At 39.7% G+C, this 15,043-nt stretch overlaps 1 protein-coding gene across 2 annotated transcripts in view; it reads right to left on the bottom strand.

The window, feature by feature from the left end:
* Positions 1-13,874, bottom strand: part of RMDN3 (regulator of microtubule dynamics 3) — a 35,323-nt gene extending 21,449 nt beyond the window's left edge. Inside the window, exons 1-7 of one of the 2 annotated variants that reach the window (XM_058162084.1) lie at positions 13,720-13,874; positions 11,089-11,295; positions 9,263-9,464; positions 7,777-7,923; positions 6,539-6,806; positions 2,921-3,023; positions 2,146-2,206 (exon numbers count right to left, since the gene is read on the bottom strand). In XM_058162084.1, coding sequence (XP_058018067.1) covers positions 2,146-2,206; positions 2,921-3,023; positions 6,539-6,806; positions 7,777-7,923; positions 9,263-9,464; positions 11,089-11,290 — 983 coding nt within the window. In that variant the 5' untranslated portion in view covers positions 11,291-11,295; positions 13,720-13,874. Of the gene's footprint in view, positions 1-2,145; positions 2,207-2,920; positions 3,024-6,538; positions 6,807-7,776; positions 7,924-9,262; positions 9,465-11,088; positions 11,296-13,615 lie in introns of both variants that reach the window. The other variant, XM_058162085.1, reaches the window with a different exon arrangement.
* Between the last annotated feature and the right edge of the window lie 1,169 nt (positions 13,875-15,043).

Genomic DNA, 15,043 nt, shown 5'->3' with positions numbered 1-15,043 from the left:
GTATGAAATTTCCCATGCAGGAACCAACATAGATGTCTATAGTCTGGAGGTTTTATCAGAATCATGAAATATGCATTGTGATGCAAGCTCTATCTTTTCTTGTCTCACACCTTTCATTGCCCACATTTCATCGTCACAACATTTAATCGTTTTGCCATGGAGCCAGTCACTTTTTAATGAAGTGGACATTATAAAATGTCCACCATAAAACTACAGATGAATGAGAAACATGATTTTCCAACGTCTTGCTTTGTGCAGATGTGTCAAGGACAGTAATTTCTAAGCACTTACAAGGATACCAGAATCAACATCCAACTCCAAAATGGAGCACAGAATGACATCATGACTAAGAGTATAGGAAACCATAGGCAGAAGACCCTGTTCAAGGTCCTGGGGACCAGGTGTGTTCTCACCCATCCTTCCAGTGAATTGAATATGACAAAAAAGAGTAGGAAGAATATTGCAAATGAATAATCGGCTATGGACAAGGTATTGGTTTTGTTTCTGAAATCATTGTCTGAGTTACCTAGATGATGGAGCCCTGGGATGCTATTTGTACTCTAGTAAGATGTCAAAAACTGCCCTTAGCCAAAGTATCATCAGGTTAAACAGAAAGGCTTCTGTCTATATATTAAAGTTCAAATTATGAAAAACAAATAAGATGATTTCGAAACATGTCAATAGCAATAAATAAAAACTGATAGCAATTTGGGGGATTATCTCCAGAATCAGTATCATCATCATCATCATCATCTACTAAACCTACATGCTGTCTTTCCCATAACTCTGAGCATTTACAGTTGTTAAAATATTTAAGAAAAAGATTAATATATTTTAAATTCAAACTCACAAAAATATAAGGATATTATTTAGAAGCAATTCAGCCCTGGGAGGCTTAAAGTGCTGCAGTGTTTCTAAATAAACATCTCTATTCTTCTAAAGCAATACATCCCCATAACAGAACTCCATTTAGCCTGAAGGCAAGCTGAGTCCTTTTGTACTGCAGACAGCTTTGCAAGCTTTCAGTAAATATTTTGAAAATAACATGAATAACCTGATGTTGTTACATCTGCATCTTCGTCTCTCAAGAGATTAGTAAAATCCCATAATGTTCTAGCTGAACTTCCAGCTCTTCTTAAAACATCAATTTCTGAAGCCAAAGCAAATATGCAATCTCCCATTTTGGTTTTTAAATCAGACAGTAAGTTTTTAAGGAATGCAAAGGCTACAAACATCCTAACGTAGAAAGGGAATTCAATTTCCCACCCCCCTCTTGCTAGCTTTGAGAACGTACATATTGACAATTCAGCAAATTAGGCAACTGCTATGAATTTCAGAGTTGTCCCAGAGTTTTGACCCCTTTTGCATGTTTCTCTTTCTAAACTACATGATCAAACATTACAACTAATATACTGTAGTATCTTACATAAAAATCAGCTACCACACTTGTTTGAAGACACATTTCTCACGTGTTGCATTGCACAAAAGGAACATTGCATTTAGAAATAATATCTAGTCCAGGTAGTTCTTGTTTACTGACAATTGGGACCAGCAATTTCTATCATTAAATGACCTGGTTTAATTTTTCTTCACCTTTCCTTTGCCCCAATCCTCTGCCCTTTGGAAAGCTCACTCGGATATTGGGATAATCAGTAAGAGGTGAATTAATATACTAATATTAAATTCATTGGAGAGGAAAGAATTACAACAGAGTAAGCAGGCACACAATGGGGAATACTAAAGTAATGTGTGGCTCCCAACCCAAAGATGCAAATGGAGAGCATGCAATTCTGGGGCTTACGATTGGTTGCCAAGTACCCAGATTGCAACCACATGACTGTGAGGATGCTGGGATGGCCAGAACTGAGGACTGAGTCACCATCATTTATTCAATGCCATCGTAACTTCAAATGGTCACTGAGTGAATGGTTATAGGTAGAGGACTATCTGTAATAATAATCAGGACTATCAGTGAACTCACAGACTCTTCTGTCAAATGAACAAATATTCACTGGAGGGAGGTAATTTCATCTTGCATAATTTAGAATACAATAACCCTTGATCTGGACTGCATTCCAGTTAAAGGGTTTTTTTTCTAAATAGCTTTTCTCTTCCGTTAGCTATATAAAGTAAATAATTACATACCATTGGTGACACTCAGCATTTTGATCTCCTAACTGCAAAGCCATTTCGGCCTCTTCTTTGCCTGCAATATAACCCAATTTTTAAATTTTCGTCAAAGGGAGGTTTAACATTGTATAAAATCTTACATATTTATTACCTAACGCTGGGGTGTCATATAAAATGCCTAAAAATCTGTATGTTTTGCAGTGTGCCACTTTAGCAAATACTATCTATATAAGGATTTAGCTATCATTATAGCTGTCAAAGCCATAAGAATCCTGCTGCTTTCTATTAAAGTCAAATTCTTTGGTTTCAAACTTCGCTTTTAACATGTATAAAACTATCAAGAGAAAATATTGAATGTAGGCAAAATTCAGCCTGCAGAAGAGCTGGGATTTTGATTTAAGTACAAAATATACACCATTTCTATTATGAGAAACGATTGGCCAATTAATGGAGACAGCATAAGAAGCAAAGGAAGCTGGATGACTATGAGATAATCATATGTTCAGAAATCTGAAAAGTTGCCAACAGATTGGCCAAGAATCAGAAATGTGAGCTAGCACAAATATACAATATATTTGAGCAAAGGTAACTGAAGCATTGTGAATCAATATTGTTTTCTGTTTATCCAAACTCTTTTCAATCTACCTGTTTTTAATGTAATCTATTGTTTTTATAACAACACGAATAAACTTCAGTAAAATGTTATTTCCAGAAAATGTTTTCCAGGTTAGGTGAATAACTTTCTAGTTGAATTTAACTGATAAAAAAAAATCCACTAGTTTCTTCTTACCGTCACATGCATACGATTTCTTCTCCTCTGTGTCTTCTGTGATTTCATATATATCACTGTAAGCTCGGGCCAGACGCCAAAGGAAATCCTGCTTGTCACCATACTGTAGACAGAATGAATACCAGTTTATATCTTCACATTTCATTTCTTCTACATTAAGGTAAATGGCACTTATTTATTTATTTTATTTATTTATTTATTTTATTTAATTTTTATACCGCCCTTCTCCCGAAGGACTCAGGGCGGTGTACAGGCAAAAATAAAACAATACAATATACAAATTAAAATACCATTTAAAAAACTTATTTAAATTAGCCTAAGATTAAAAAATTTCCATACTAAAAACCCCATTTAAAATTAATAAAATTTCCCCTTAAAACTAATTTAAGCCAGCCCCGCGCGGATAAAAAGATGTGTTTTTAGTTCGCAACGAAATGTCCGAAGGTCAGGTATTTGACGTAAACCCGGGGGAAGCTCATTTCAGAGTGTGGGCACCCCCACAGAGAAGGCCCTTCCCCTGGGGGCCGCCAGCCGGCATTGTTTGGCGGACGGCACCCTGAGAAGTCCCTCTCTATGGGAGCGTACGGGTCGGTGGGAGGCGTGTGGTAGCAGCAGGCGGTCCCGTAAGTACCCAGGTCCTAAGCCATGGAGCGCTTTAAAGGTCATAACCAACACCTTAAAGTGCACTCGGAAAGCCACAGGCAGCCAGTGCAGCCTGCGCAGGATCGGTGTTACATGGGAGCTACGTGTAGCTCCCTCTATAACCCGCGCAGCTGCATTCTGGACTAACTGAAGCCTCCAAGCGCACTTCAAGGGGAGCCCCATGTAGAGAGCATTACAGTAATCCAAGCGAGAGGTAACGAGCGCATGAGTGACCGTGCATAAGGCATCCCGATCAAGGAAGGGGCGCAACTGCCGGACCAGGCGGACCTGGTGGAAGGCCCCCCTGGAGACGGCCGTCAAATGATCTTCAAACGACAGCCGATCGTCCAGGAGGACACCTAAGTTGCGCACCCTATCCTTTGGGGCCAATAACTCGCCTCCAACAGCCAGCCGCGGCTGCAGCTGACTGAATCGGGGTGCCGGCATCCACAGCCACTCCGTCTTGGAGGGATTAAGCTTGAGCCTGTTTCTCCCCATCCAGACCCGTATGGCTTCCAAGCACCGGGACAGCACTTCAACAACTTCATTGGGGTGGTCCGGGGTGGAAAAGTACAGCTGGGTGTCATCAGCGTACTGCTGGTATCTCACCCCGAAACCACTGATGATCTCACCCAACGGCTTCATGTAGATGTTGAACAGAAGGGGCGAGAGAATCGACCCCTGAGGGACCCCACAAGTGAGGCCCCTCGCGGTCGACCTCTGCCCCCCTGTCAACACCGTCTGCGACCGGTCGGAGAGATAGGAGGAGAACCACCGATATACGGTGCCTCCCACTCCCAATCCCCCCAACCGGCGCAGCAAGATACCATGGTCTATGGTATCGAACGCCGCTGAGAGGTCTAATAGGACCAGGGCAGAGGAATAACCCCTGTCCCGAGCCCTCCAGAGATCATCCACCAATGCGACCAAAGCTGTCTCTGTGCTGTATCCGGGTCGGAAGCCGGACTGGAACGGGTCTAGATAGACGTCTTCATCCAGGTATTGGGGTAGCTGTCGCGCCACGGCACTCTCTACAACCTTCGCAACAAAGCGAAGGTTGGAGACTGGACGATAATTACCCAAAATAGCTGGGTCCAGGGAGGGCTTCTTAAGGAGGGGTCTCACCACCGCCTCTTTCAAGGCGGCAGGGAAAACCCCTTCCAACAAAGAAGCGTTGATAATCCTCTGGAGCCAGCCTCGTGTCACCTCCTGAGTGGCCAGTACCAGCCAGGAAGGGCACGGGTCCAGTAAACATGTCGTGCCGTGAAGCCTCCCCAACAACCTGTTCACGTCCTCGGGAGCCACAGGGTCAAACTCATCCCAAATGGACTCAACAAGACGTGCCTCCTCTCCAGTGGTGGGTTTCAATTTTTTTTACTACCGGTTCTGTGGGTGTGGCATGGCTTGGTGGGCGTGGCAGGGGAAGGATACTGCAAAATCCCCATTTCCTCCCAATCAGCTGGGACTTGGGAGGCAGAGAAAGATGGGGGCGAGGCCAGTCAGAATTTTTACCACCGGTTCTCCGAACTACTCAAAATTTTCGCCACCGGTTCTCCAGAACTGGTCAGGACCTGCTGAAATCGACCTCTGACTTATACCATATAGCATATTGTTTCAGGGTTAAATTATAATGCTTTGTGAAAATTTGTATTAAAAGGTAGACATTGTAAAATCAATATTTTTAAAAAAAAACTCTTCCACTTGTTAGAAGTACAAAAACATGCTGGGCTCTTTTATATCAAATATAAGAGAAAAGTAGAATTACTCCAGTTTCTGGGTGAGGACTGGCTTTCTGGGTAAGGAATGATGGCAGTTGAAACTCCCTGTGAGCAGCTCCGCCAGCGAGGATAGCACTGTGGTGAAACTGCCAACCAGGAGCCATATTTTGGCTGATGAAAATCTCTCCAAAGAGAAGGAGAGCTCTGGGGATCACCTAATTGTTCTATGGAAGAACTGTTCTTCATGAGGCAACTACAGGGATTTAGTTTCTACTGGTCAAACACTAATTGAACAGGTTGAGAGATGAGGGAACTACAATGTGCCCTTAAGCCCTGTGAGGCCTTAATAGATATTTGACGAGCAGAAGCCCTGCTTTCTTAAACACCTTAATAATTAATTACTTTACAACCTAAGAGAAAGATTCCAAAAGGCAAATGGAAGATGAGACTCTCAATGAGTGCCTTATTTTTGAAATTACGAACGGGAAAAATATTTAGTGGATTTTGATTTAAAAACAAAAAGCTTAACAAGTTTGTGATCCAAGTAAGTTTTAAACAGATAAAATTTTTAAAAAACTTAAAAAACACATTTTAAAAATGTGATTAAAAAACAACAGAAGAATTTTTTTTCCTGACAAAGTATCTTTTAAAATAGCAAAATTAATTAGGCTAAAAGACCAGAACCCCTTTGTGGGAATGCTGATTGTTTATTTAAGGAAATAAATAATTTGTGCATTTTACAAAACAAGAAGATAAGCATAATACAGATGTAATTGTACTTAAGGAAATTCCATAGAGGAAGAAAATAAATTGAAGGTGAGATTCCTTCTCTATAAACAAATCTGGGATTATTATCCTTAGTTAACTATTTTTCTTATTTATATTATAAAATGTAACATATAGCCTTTTTGGAAATATAGAACAAGCTTGGATATAACTTTGCAGTGGGAAAAAAGTCTGACAGCTTTGCTATTGACATAGAGATGTTCAAATTTCACTTTTATGAGCCTTAGAATATTTTCTATTGAATTATTTAATATACAAGAAACAAATTTACTTCAATATTCTTAAATTAAGCCAAAACTCAGCCACACTAAGGATTCTAATTGCTTAAAAGAGCAATGGTTAGTTTGCATTTAGTTGCTTGGACTCATTATTGATGCGGTTGAGGTAAGACTTTGCACAACACTTGTATTCTTCGCTGCATGATAATTCACACACCTCCCCCCCCCCCCAAGAATAAGCAATTAAGAGTTACCACAAGTTTATTGTTAAGCAGTAGCTGGAAACCTTCTCTCTTCTCCTGGTCAGTCCCTCTGTGTGAGCTATCGGCTTGGTGCAGTAACTGAGCAAGCTCTTCTTCTGAAGCAATGTCCAAACTCAGCCCTGCTTCATCGTCATTGACAAGGTCCAAGGAATCTCTTCTTCCAGTTCTAACTGTTTCACAGCTGATTTCATCTTCTCCTTCATCACTCTCTTTATCAGATTCCCTATCATAATCAGATTCTGCATTGGCCGTAGTATAGCTTTAAAGAAAATACAGTATTTATACTTTCATGTCAAACACATGAAGAATTTAAAAATCAAGTAACCAATGTCTAAATTCATATTCAGCAATAAGCCAGAACTTGGGGAATTCACAGCAAGTAAGCAGTGTGTCCCACTCATTCTAATTGGCTTCTACCACTTTAATATACCATTAAACTAACAAGAAAGTAAATATTATTTGAACTTTGGTTATTGGCTTTTTGTATTTCTTAAATAAAGATAGCAAATCAAGGCATGCTCTTGGCTTATGAATCCTGGCATCTTAAAGAGGAAGTGAGTAACCCAGTTTGAATATCCATTAAATTTTCAGATGTTGGCCCAAGCAGAAAGAGCCAATGGGCACAAATATGTGGCATATATAAACATGTAACTGATTCAGTCATCAAGTCTTCTGGAAACTCATAGCTGTATGGAAATGTAGCTAATATGTCAAAGGTAAACCTAAAGATATTAAGCACTAATAACCTCAAAACCTGAAATGGAACTATTATTTCTGAGCCACTATATGCATACCCGATTACCACTCTGATTCCCATTGAATATATGACAAAGATATATCAGAAAAAAAAACACCTAAAGTATCAGGGTTCCTTTCTTAATATTAAATGTTTATATTAACATTAATCTTAAAAGACAGTTTGATGTAGGTTAGAGACAGTGAAGTAGAAACTGGGAAACTAAGATTTGTAGTCCTGCTTTAAGCACAAAGCCAGCTGGTAACTTTGGACTGTTTGCTCTCTCTTAATCCTAGGAAGGAGGCCATTTTCAGAAATGCTGCTTAAATTATCCAGATTGAGTCAATGAGAAAAAAACCCTTCTCATAATTCTCATTTTCATCCTTACGCTTGATGTTTTGACAGCAAATGCAAACTGTCTACTGCTGCCTTTATCTTCTGATCAGCCAAATTACACTTAACTATTCCTTGCTCTAAACTAAAAGTTCCTTACCCCCCTTCACTTTCTCCATCGTCTGTGTTGCCAGCTCCTGAACTGGCTGTGAAATATATTGAGCTGGATCCTGTGGAATCGCTTCTTTCTCTGGGATATATAAAACGCCTCCGCCGAATAACCTTTTGGCTTTCTTCTAGATGGGACCTGCAAAGTTAGAGATAGTTGGCATAAAACACAATGAAACTTTATAATAATTGATAGTTCATTTCTTTTTGCCTACCAAAACAATTTTTGTTATTCCATTTAATACAATTTAAAATGAGTCCAACTCCAAAATAGATATATATACAGTATATACAAAAAATGTGTGCTCTGCTATTTACCCTTTAAAAATTGGAATATAACTTACAAAATATAAATTATTAAAATGTATTTATAAAAGTTAAGATACCTATAAAATGGCCATAGTGAGCAAATAAAATTAAACAGGAAGGGCACATGCTTACATAAAAAGAAAAATCTTCAATTGGCAGAAAACAAATATAGGAAACATGATCTAACCTACTGGGACAGGTTGCTACCACCGAGAAACACCTTTGAATATTCTAGAAAAATTGTCTCCGAATATTTTTTTAAATAATAATTTGTCTTCATAACTGTATTCTCATTATACTATGGAAAGAATTGCTCCCCAAAAATGTTGATCATGGATTAAAAGCATGTCATCTGTTCTCTGAGCCTCTTGAGCATCAAATAAAATCTAGCTTTTGCTCAGACTCTATGATATGTTATACTTGTATCATGAGTTGGAAACTCCCTGGAGATCATGCTCTGCATTTCATAAACATGCTCATCATCTGCTGGCCACCAAAAGTTAGTTAATTTAAGTAAAGTAGGTCATTTGCAATTCTACACTTTTCTGAGCAGAAACAAAATTGAGGGGAATAACTTCTTCAAATTTCTTCAGGGAAATAAACATTCTCCAATAACTTCCCAAAGGCATAGTAATGACAGTATGATTGCAACAGGAAAAGCCCAATGGGAAGCATTACTTCATGGTTTTGCCCCTAAAATTGTAAATGGAGCATAAGAAGCAAAGAAGCAGGCAGACATCCAAATAAAAGAAAGGATAAGAACAAAAAGCTGAATTCAGCAAAGGCTATTAAACCCAACATTATTTGGAATCTTCTTAAAATTGTGTGTACAGCTTTAAAAGAAAAACGTCTTTTTTATACATCCTTTCTCTTAGAAAAGAGAGTCCCCTATTTCTTACACTGCTACAAAATGAAGCAATAATTGTAACTGATACAACTGTTGTTCTGACATTCAGAATTATTAGGTTGTTCTTTCTTCTTCTAAAAAATAAAAATAAAAAATACAAATACAAAGGGAGCATCAGTGAGGTTACACTAAAAAACTAGCTGTTCTGCAGATAATAGCAAGAGTAATCCTAGTGATCTCACATAAATCTTGACCAATAGTCTCTGGATTCTGCCGCCTGGAATCTTCTGTAGCCTGGAATCTGGGAAAAACAGATACACACCTGACTTCTCCAATAATTCCTCCAGCTAAACTCTGTAGGCTGTTCCGTAATTCTTGCACCTCATGTCGCAACTCTATAAGGCTTCTGAGCACAAAATCAAGACGGTTTAAGACTTCAGCCTGCTCTTCATGTGTTAGAAGAGATGTACCGGTATATGGAACACTATCACCACCCTCCACTGGTTCTGGTCTCATCCATGGAACTAGCATGAGAAAAATAATGACCAAAAAGTTACTTTATCTGTACTGCACAAAACTGGCTAGTAGTTACTTTTAAAATTTTTAGATAGGTGGACAAAAACAGAGCTGCATACATGCATTTGATCGATTGGCCCTGAATTCTAATTTTATATCATTATTTTTTAATCTACTGTAAACAAATATCAGTTTAAATTTCTGTGTGACATACTTCTGAGGCTGATGGGGTACAAATACCTCTATGTTAGATTAGTATAGGGACAGCATTGGGTTCCTGTTCATATACTGACTGCGGTATTCTGAGGAGGATCTCTTGGCACGCTGATTATCTTGTTGCAGAGCTGGCACAGGAGCTTCCCTGGATATTAGTCTTGAGGGACCTCAATTTTCATGCCTTAGGAAGAGTATCTGGCAGGGCTCAGGTTTTCCACAGTGACCATGGACTGTCCTAAGCAATCCTGGATGCCACACACAAAGCTGAAAGCTATTGAATCTTCTCTTTATTTAGGAGGATTTGTGTTGGCCATTGAGAGTCATTACACTGATACTGTGAGTACCACACTGATTACCAACACATTTCTAAATAGCCTGGCTCCTAGGTTCTTGTACTGTCACTTTCTACAGGTAGAACTGACCTGACCTGTCCTACACGTTTGTCCAAGAATGAATGCTCTGTGTTACTGTTCATATATGCTAAGGAGCCTGGAAAAGCTGTTTCACAGCTAGCGGGCATTGCCTTATGGAGCACCTTCTTCTAAACAGCAGATTAGCAACAACTGGCTTCACTTCAGAAGTCATTCAAAATCATTATTTTATCTAAAATGAGTTCTTATATCTATTTTGCTTATTTTCACAATATTTTTATTATGTTTTAGTTATACAATTTTATGCTTATAAGCATATTAATTACCAAAAGTTTTAGGACTCATTCAAGCAGCAAGAAAGGGACCAATTTCACAGATAAATACAGACATCTCACAAAGAGACCCAGAGAAATGGGCCTGAACTGAGAAATCAGAGCCCAACTCTAGCTTTTGGAATGTATCTTATAATAATTCTGATAATACTGAAATGCAACAAGTTGGTATCTCAGTAAACAGCCTTTAATCCTCTGGCAAGAGGCATGGAAGAAGAATATGCATTAAAGATATAAATAGAAATGCTTTGTTACAGTTCTAATTCTATAAAAAAAAGTCCCGTTTGCACTGTTGAAATTATTTTAAAATAATCAGAATAGAATTCATGATTTTGTTTAGGAGAACAAAGGGATTATGGTCTCAAATCGTATCTACGCTGGAATTAAGCAAAATAATATGGAGCACTGGCACTGAATTTCAAATTCATTGAGGAATAATGATTTAATATAATCTCTTACTACCAGTTTGGTCTCATGGTTAAGACACCAGGGTAGAAACCAGAAAACTTAGGCATGAACGACATCACACTCAGGTGATAAGTCAGCCATGAATTCCTGTCACAATTAATGAATCAATACAGAGTTGATTCTTAAAAAAAAAAGCGGCCCTTGCATTTGTGGAAAAATGTTATGAAGAAAAATATATCTTATTACTCTGCGAAAGTACAGTCTTGAATAACTAAAAATGCAAAATAAATTAATCATCAACTTACCCCGATTATAAGGCTGAAGCGTTTCTGCCTGTTCATGAACATACATGGCATTTTGCTGACAATGTACAACTGGATATATTGAGTTGTTTTTCTGACTGGGCTTCTTTCTCTTCTGTTCGTAGAAATAAAAGATGAGACCTATTCCTGCTGCTGCTCCAAGAACTATACCAAGTCCCACACGAATGACCCCTGATTTGAACATGACATCTAAAGTAAATTAAATAGAAAGAAATTAGCCCATGCAGGACAAAGACTGACATCATATCATATTAAGAGTAAACCGTGTGAAGCTAAAATTACTCTTAAATATTTTTAAGAACAGCACATGGCAACATAAATGTCATTGTCTCAACTATATTTTTTTATTTTATTTTATTTTTAATTTACATTTATATCCCGCCCTTCTCGGAAGACTCAGGGCGGCTTACATTGTGTAAGGCAATAATCTCATTCTATTTGTATATTTATATACAAAGTCAACTTATTGCCCCCCCAACAATCTGGGTCCTCATTTTACCTACCTTATAAAAAACGGAAGGCTGAGTCAACCTTGGGCCTGGTGGGACTCGGCCTGCAGTAATTACAAGCAGCTGTGTTTAATAACAGGCTTCTTACAGCCTGAGCCACACCGCGGCCCAATATACTTGACAGTATATTGCTTAAAAAAATAAGTACAATAATAAGTACAATAATGCTTTGTAGACTCAATAGCAATTCCTTGCTTAATTTCACTATAGTTAGATTTTTTTCTGAGAAGGTATCAGAACATTTCTTTAAAATGTAGACTTCACTTACATAAATGCTTGAAGACACAGGAGAGAGTTTAAAGACCCTGGATACTGAAAATAATGTGACTAGGTACTTCCCAAGATGTACCACTTCTGGAAAGTTTTGTATTACTTAATTTTTGCAAACTGGAACCTGACCAAGCATCTTCTCCCTAAACCACTTACAAATTTCTCAAGGGATGGCTGACAAATAGAAATGAAAGCTTCCACCTTAAGGCTCTTGTGGGTTTTGCTGCCCATCTTAAGGTTCACTCTGCTATATTCATCATTATGTCTAGTCTTATGAAGAGAAGCACTAGCGGTGACATGATAGCAGTGTTTCGATATCTCAGGGGTTGCCACAAAGAAGAGGGAGTCAAACTATTATCCAAAGCACCTGAGGGTAGGACAAGAAACAATGGATGGAAACTAATCAAGGAGAGAAGCAACTTAGGACTAAGGAGAAATTTCCTGACAGTTAGAACAATTAATCAGTGGAACAACTTGCCTCCAGAAGTTGTGAATGCTCAAACACTGGAAGTTTTTAAGAAGAGGTTGGATAACCATTTGTCTGAAGTGGTGTAAGGTTTTCTGCCTAAGCAGGGGGTTGGATTAGAAGACTTCCAAGGTCCCTCCAACTTTGTTGAATTAGTTATTAATTATCTATGTTCCCTATTGCTTTGGATCCATGTAATAACAAAATTATTTCCCACATCTTAAAATTTTTATGTCTTATAGAAACAGTTGCATGAAGTCCAATTTATGTATTGTAAGTCAGGTCTTATATACAAAACTTGGAAGCCTCTGCACAAGAATGGGACCATCCAATTAAAAAGTTTTATGCGCTTCCCTACAGTACAAAATGACAAGCTGAGCAACAATTTACTATTTCCACTTCAAACAAGGATGCAAGACCTATCTTCAGAGTTTGAAACCCTTTTGAAGAACAGCATCCATATTTTTGTTTGCAGCCCAAGTTTTCTTAATGAAACCAACAGTACACATGGTGTCACATGCCGGAGTATATTGCCCTTTTCTATGGTCAATGCTCATAGACAAAATCTATCTATGTTGTCACTTGGCGCGGAAAAACAATTTGATGACACACAATCCATCAATCATGCTCAATACAATCTTGTGAAACAACGGGACTCAACAACTGAAATCCTTGCGTCTGGCTTGGCAAGGAACGAAATGTGAACAGCCCCAGTCCCCGAATATGTTTTGACATGGAAATTCAGATCTTGCCCACGCGGTTTAGGAGAAGTGAAACTCAAAGAAGCCGCTAGCATGGAATCACCTTTCGCTTCTTAGCCTGAAAGGAAACCTGCCAACACCCACCGCACCCACGCGATGACTTAAGAGATAGCGGGAAATAGCGCAGTGTGGCACTCGCTTTAGAGCGAAGCGGAGCGCACGTGTCGGAGGAATCGCTGGCACCCAGCGCCTCTCCCAGGCATTTGGTTCTGCATTTCCGAGGGAGAGGGAGGAGCCGTGTCAGCCTGTTCACAGGCTGAAAAGCAAGGTTTCTAATACCAAAGATGCTTTTTTTTTCTGGACTTTCTGCTTTTTCTTTGAAAGTTGCCTCTTGAAAAAGCACCTTTGGGACAACCATGACCTGGATGACTGAGACTCTCCATAGACAAGGTGTCCCATGTCGCCCTCGCGCTATTCGCCGCCCAGAACACATGCCTTTCTGCCCAACAAACGTAGAAACGATTGGTAGCAGTGCAATCCCCAGGAACCTCAGTGAGATTTACCCTCGAAGGCAGAGCCGCATAAAAAGGGCCTCGTGGAGAAATAAAGCCGGCAGAGTCAAGTCAAACAAGCGGGAGCTACCAAAGAAAACAAGCGAGACTCTCACCGCGTAATTTAAGTATTCCCAACACCGCTTCGCTTCCTGCGTGGTAGGTTCTCAAGCGGCCACCGTCCACCGCGTTTTCCCCCCCTTCACCTTCCTGCTCTGAAGCCGCACTGCTCCCTTCCCCATAGTCGCGTTACAATGATATCATTGCCCTGCCCCACTGTTGGGCTTCGCCTTTCAACTTTGCCCGGCTCTTGACAAGCCAGTTTTTTTTCGTCTCGATATAAAAAAATAAAAATTAATGGCGCGGAGAATTGACGCAATTCACGCCTCTGTTTCGTAAATCCGTTTGTTTCAACGCACGTGCCTAAGGAGCCAATGAGGAAGAAAGGAGAAAGTGGGAAGGGCGGGAGAAGTTAATGTGCTAAATCTAGACCCACAGCTTTTGCGTTCCCTTTGTAGGTTTTATACGCTTACACTTTTGCATTACTGTATCTGTATTTAGGGCTGACTTAATACCCGCAGATTTATGAAGGCCTATGCTGAATTTGAGCAGCTGATCTGCAGCTAATGAAAGCATGGGTCTTTCCATAAAATTTGTTAAGTCAGAAAAGGTGCTAACAGATTCCTGTATTTGAAGGAGGAAGAGTTTTTACATAAGACCACTTGATCACATCAGATGTCCACTTCAAGTTTAATTAAATAATAAGGTCTCTCCAAATTGGGAAATCTTAAGGTTAAGGTAAAGGTTCCTCTCGCACATACATGCTAGTCGTTGCCACTCTAGGGGGCGGTGCTCATCTCCGTTTCAAAGCCGAAGAGCCAGCGCTATCCGAAGACGTCTCTGGTCATGTGGCCGGCATGACTCAACGCCAAAGGCGCACGGAACGCTGTTACCTTCCCACCAAAAGTGGTCCCTATTATTTTTACTTGCATTTTTACGTGCTTTCGAAACTGCTAGGTTGGCAGAAGCTGGGACAAGTAACGGGAGCTCACCCTGTTACACGGCAGCACTAGGGATTCGAACCGCTGAGCTGCCGACCTTTCGATTGACAAACTCAGCGTCCTAGCCCCTGAGCCACCGCATCCCTTTTTGGGAAATCTTAAATAATAATAATTTATGCAAGGTGATCTGCCTCACAGCAATAGTTTCGTTATATATATATATTCTCCCCTCTATGAGTTGTATGTGTCTTCTTTAACTTTGGATACCAGAGGCCTGGGTGTTTTAAGGATTCTGCATATTAGCTTAGCTGCTTCTAGCACTCCTGGAATCTGTCGCAGATACTTTCCCACCTTAGGAGTCACAGCTCCAAGTGCTCCTGCCACTGACCTTTATTTTCCACATCCTTTCTAGTTTCTCCTTCAGGCTGTGGTACTTTTC

The sequence above is a fragment of the Ahaetulla prasina genome, chromosome 1 (assembly GCF_028640845.1).
Source record: "Ahaetulla prasina isolate Xishuangbanna chromosome 1, ASM2864084v1, whole genome shotgun sequence".
Classification (NCBI taxonomy): Eukaryota; Metazoa; Chordata; class Lepidosauria; order Squamata; family Colubridae; genus Ahaetulla; species Ahaetulla prasina.
This window is presented reverse-complemented; position numbering and strand designations above follow the sequence as displayed.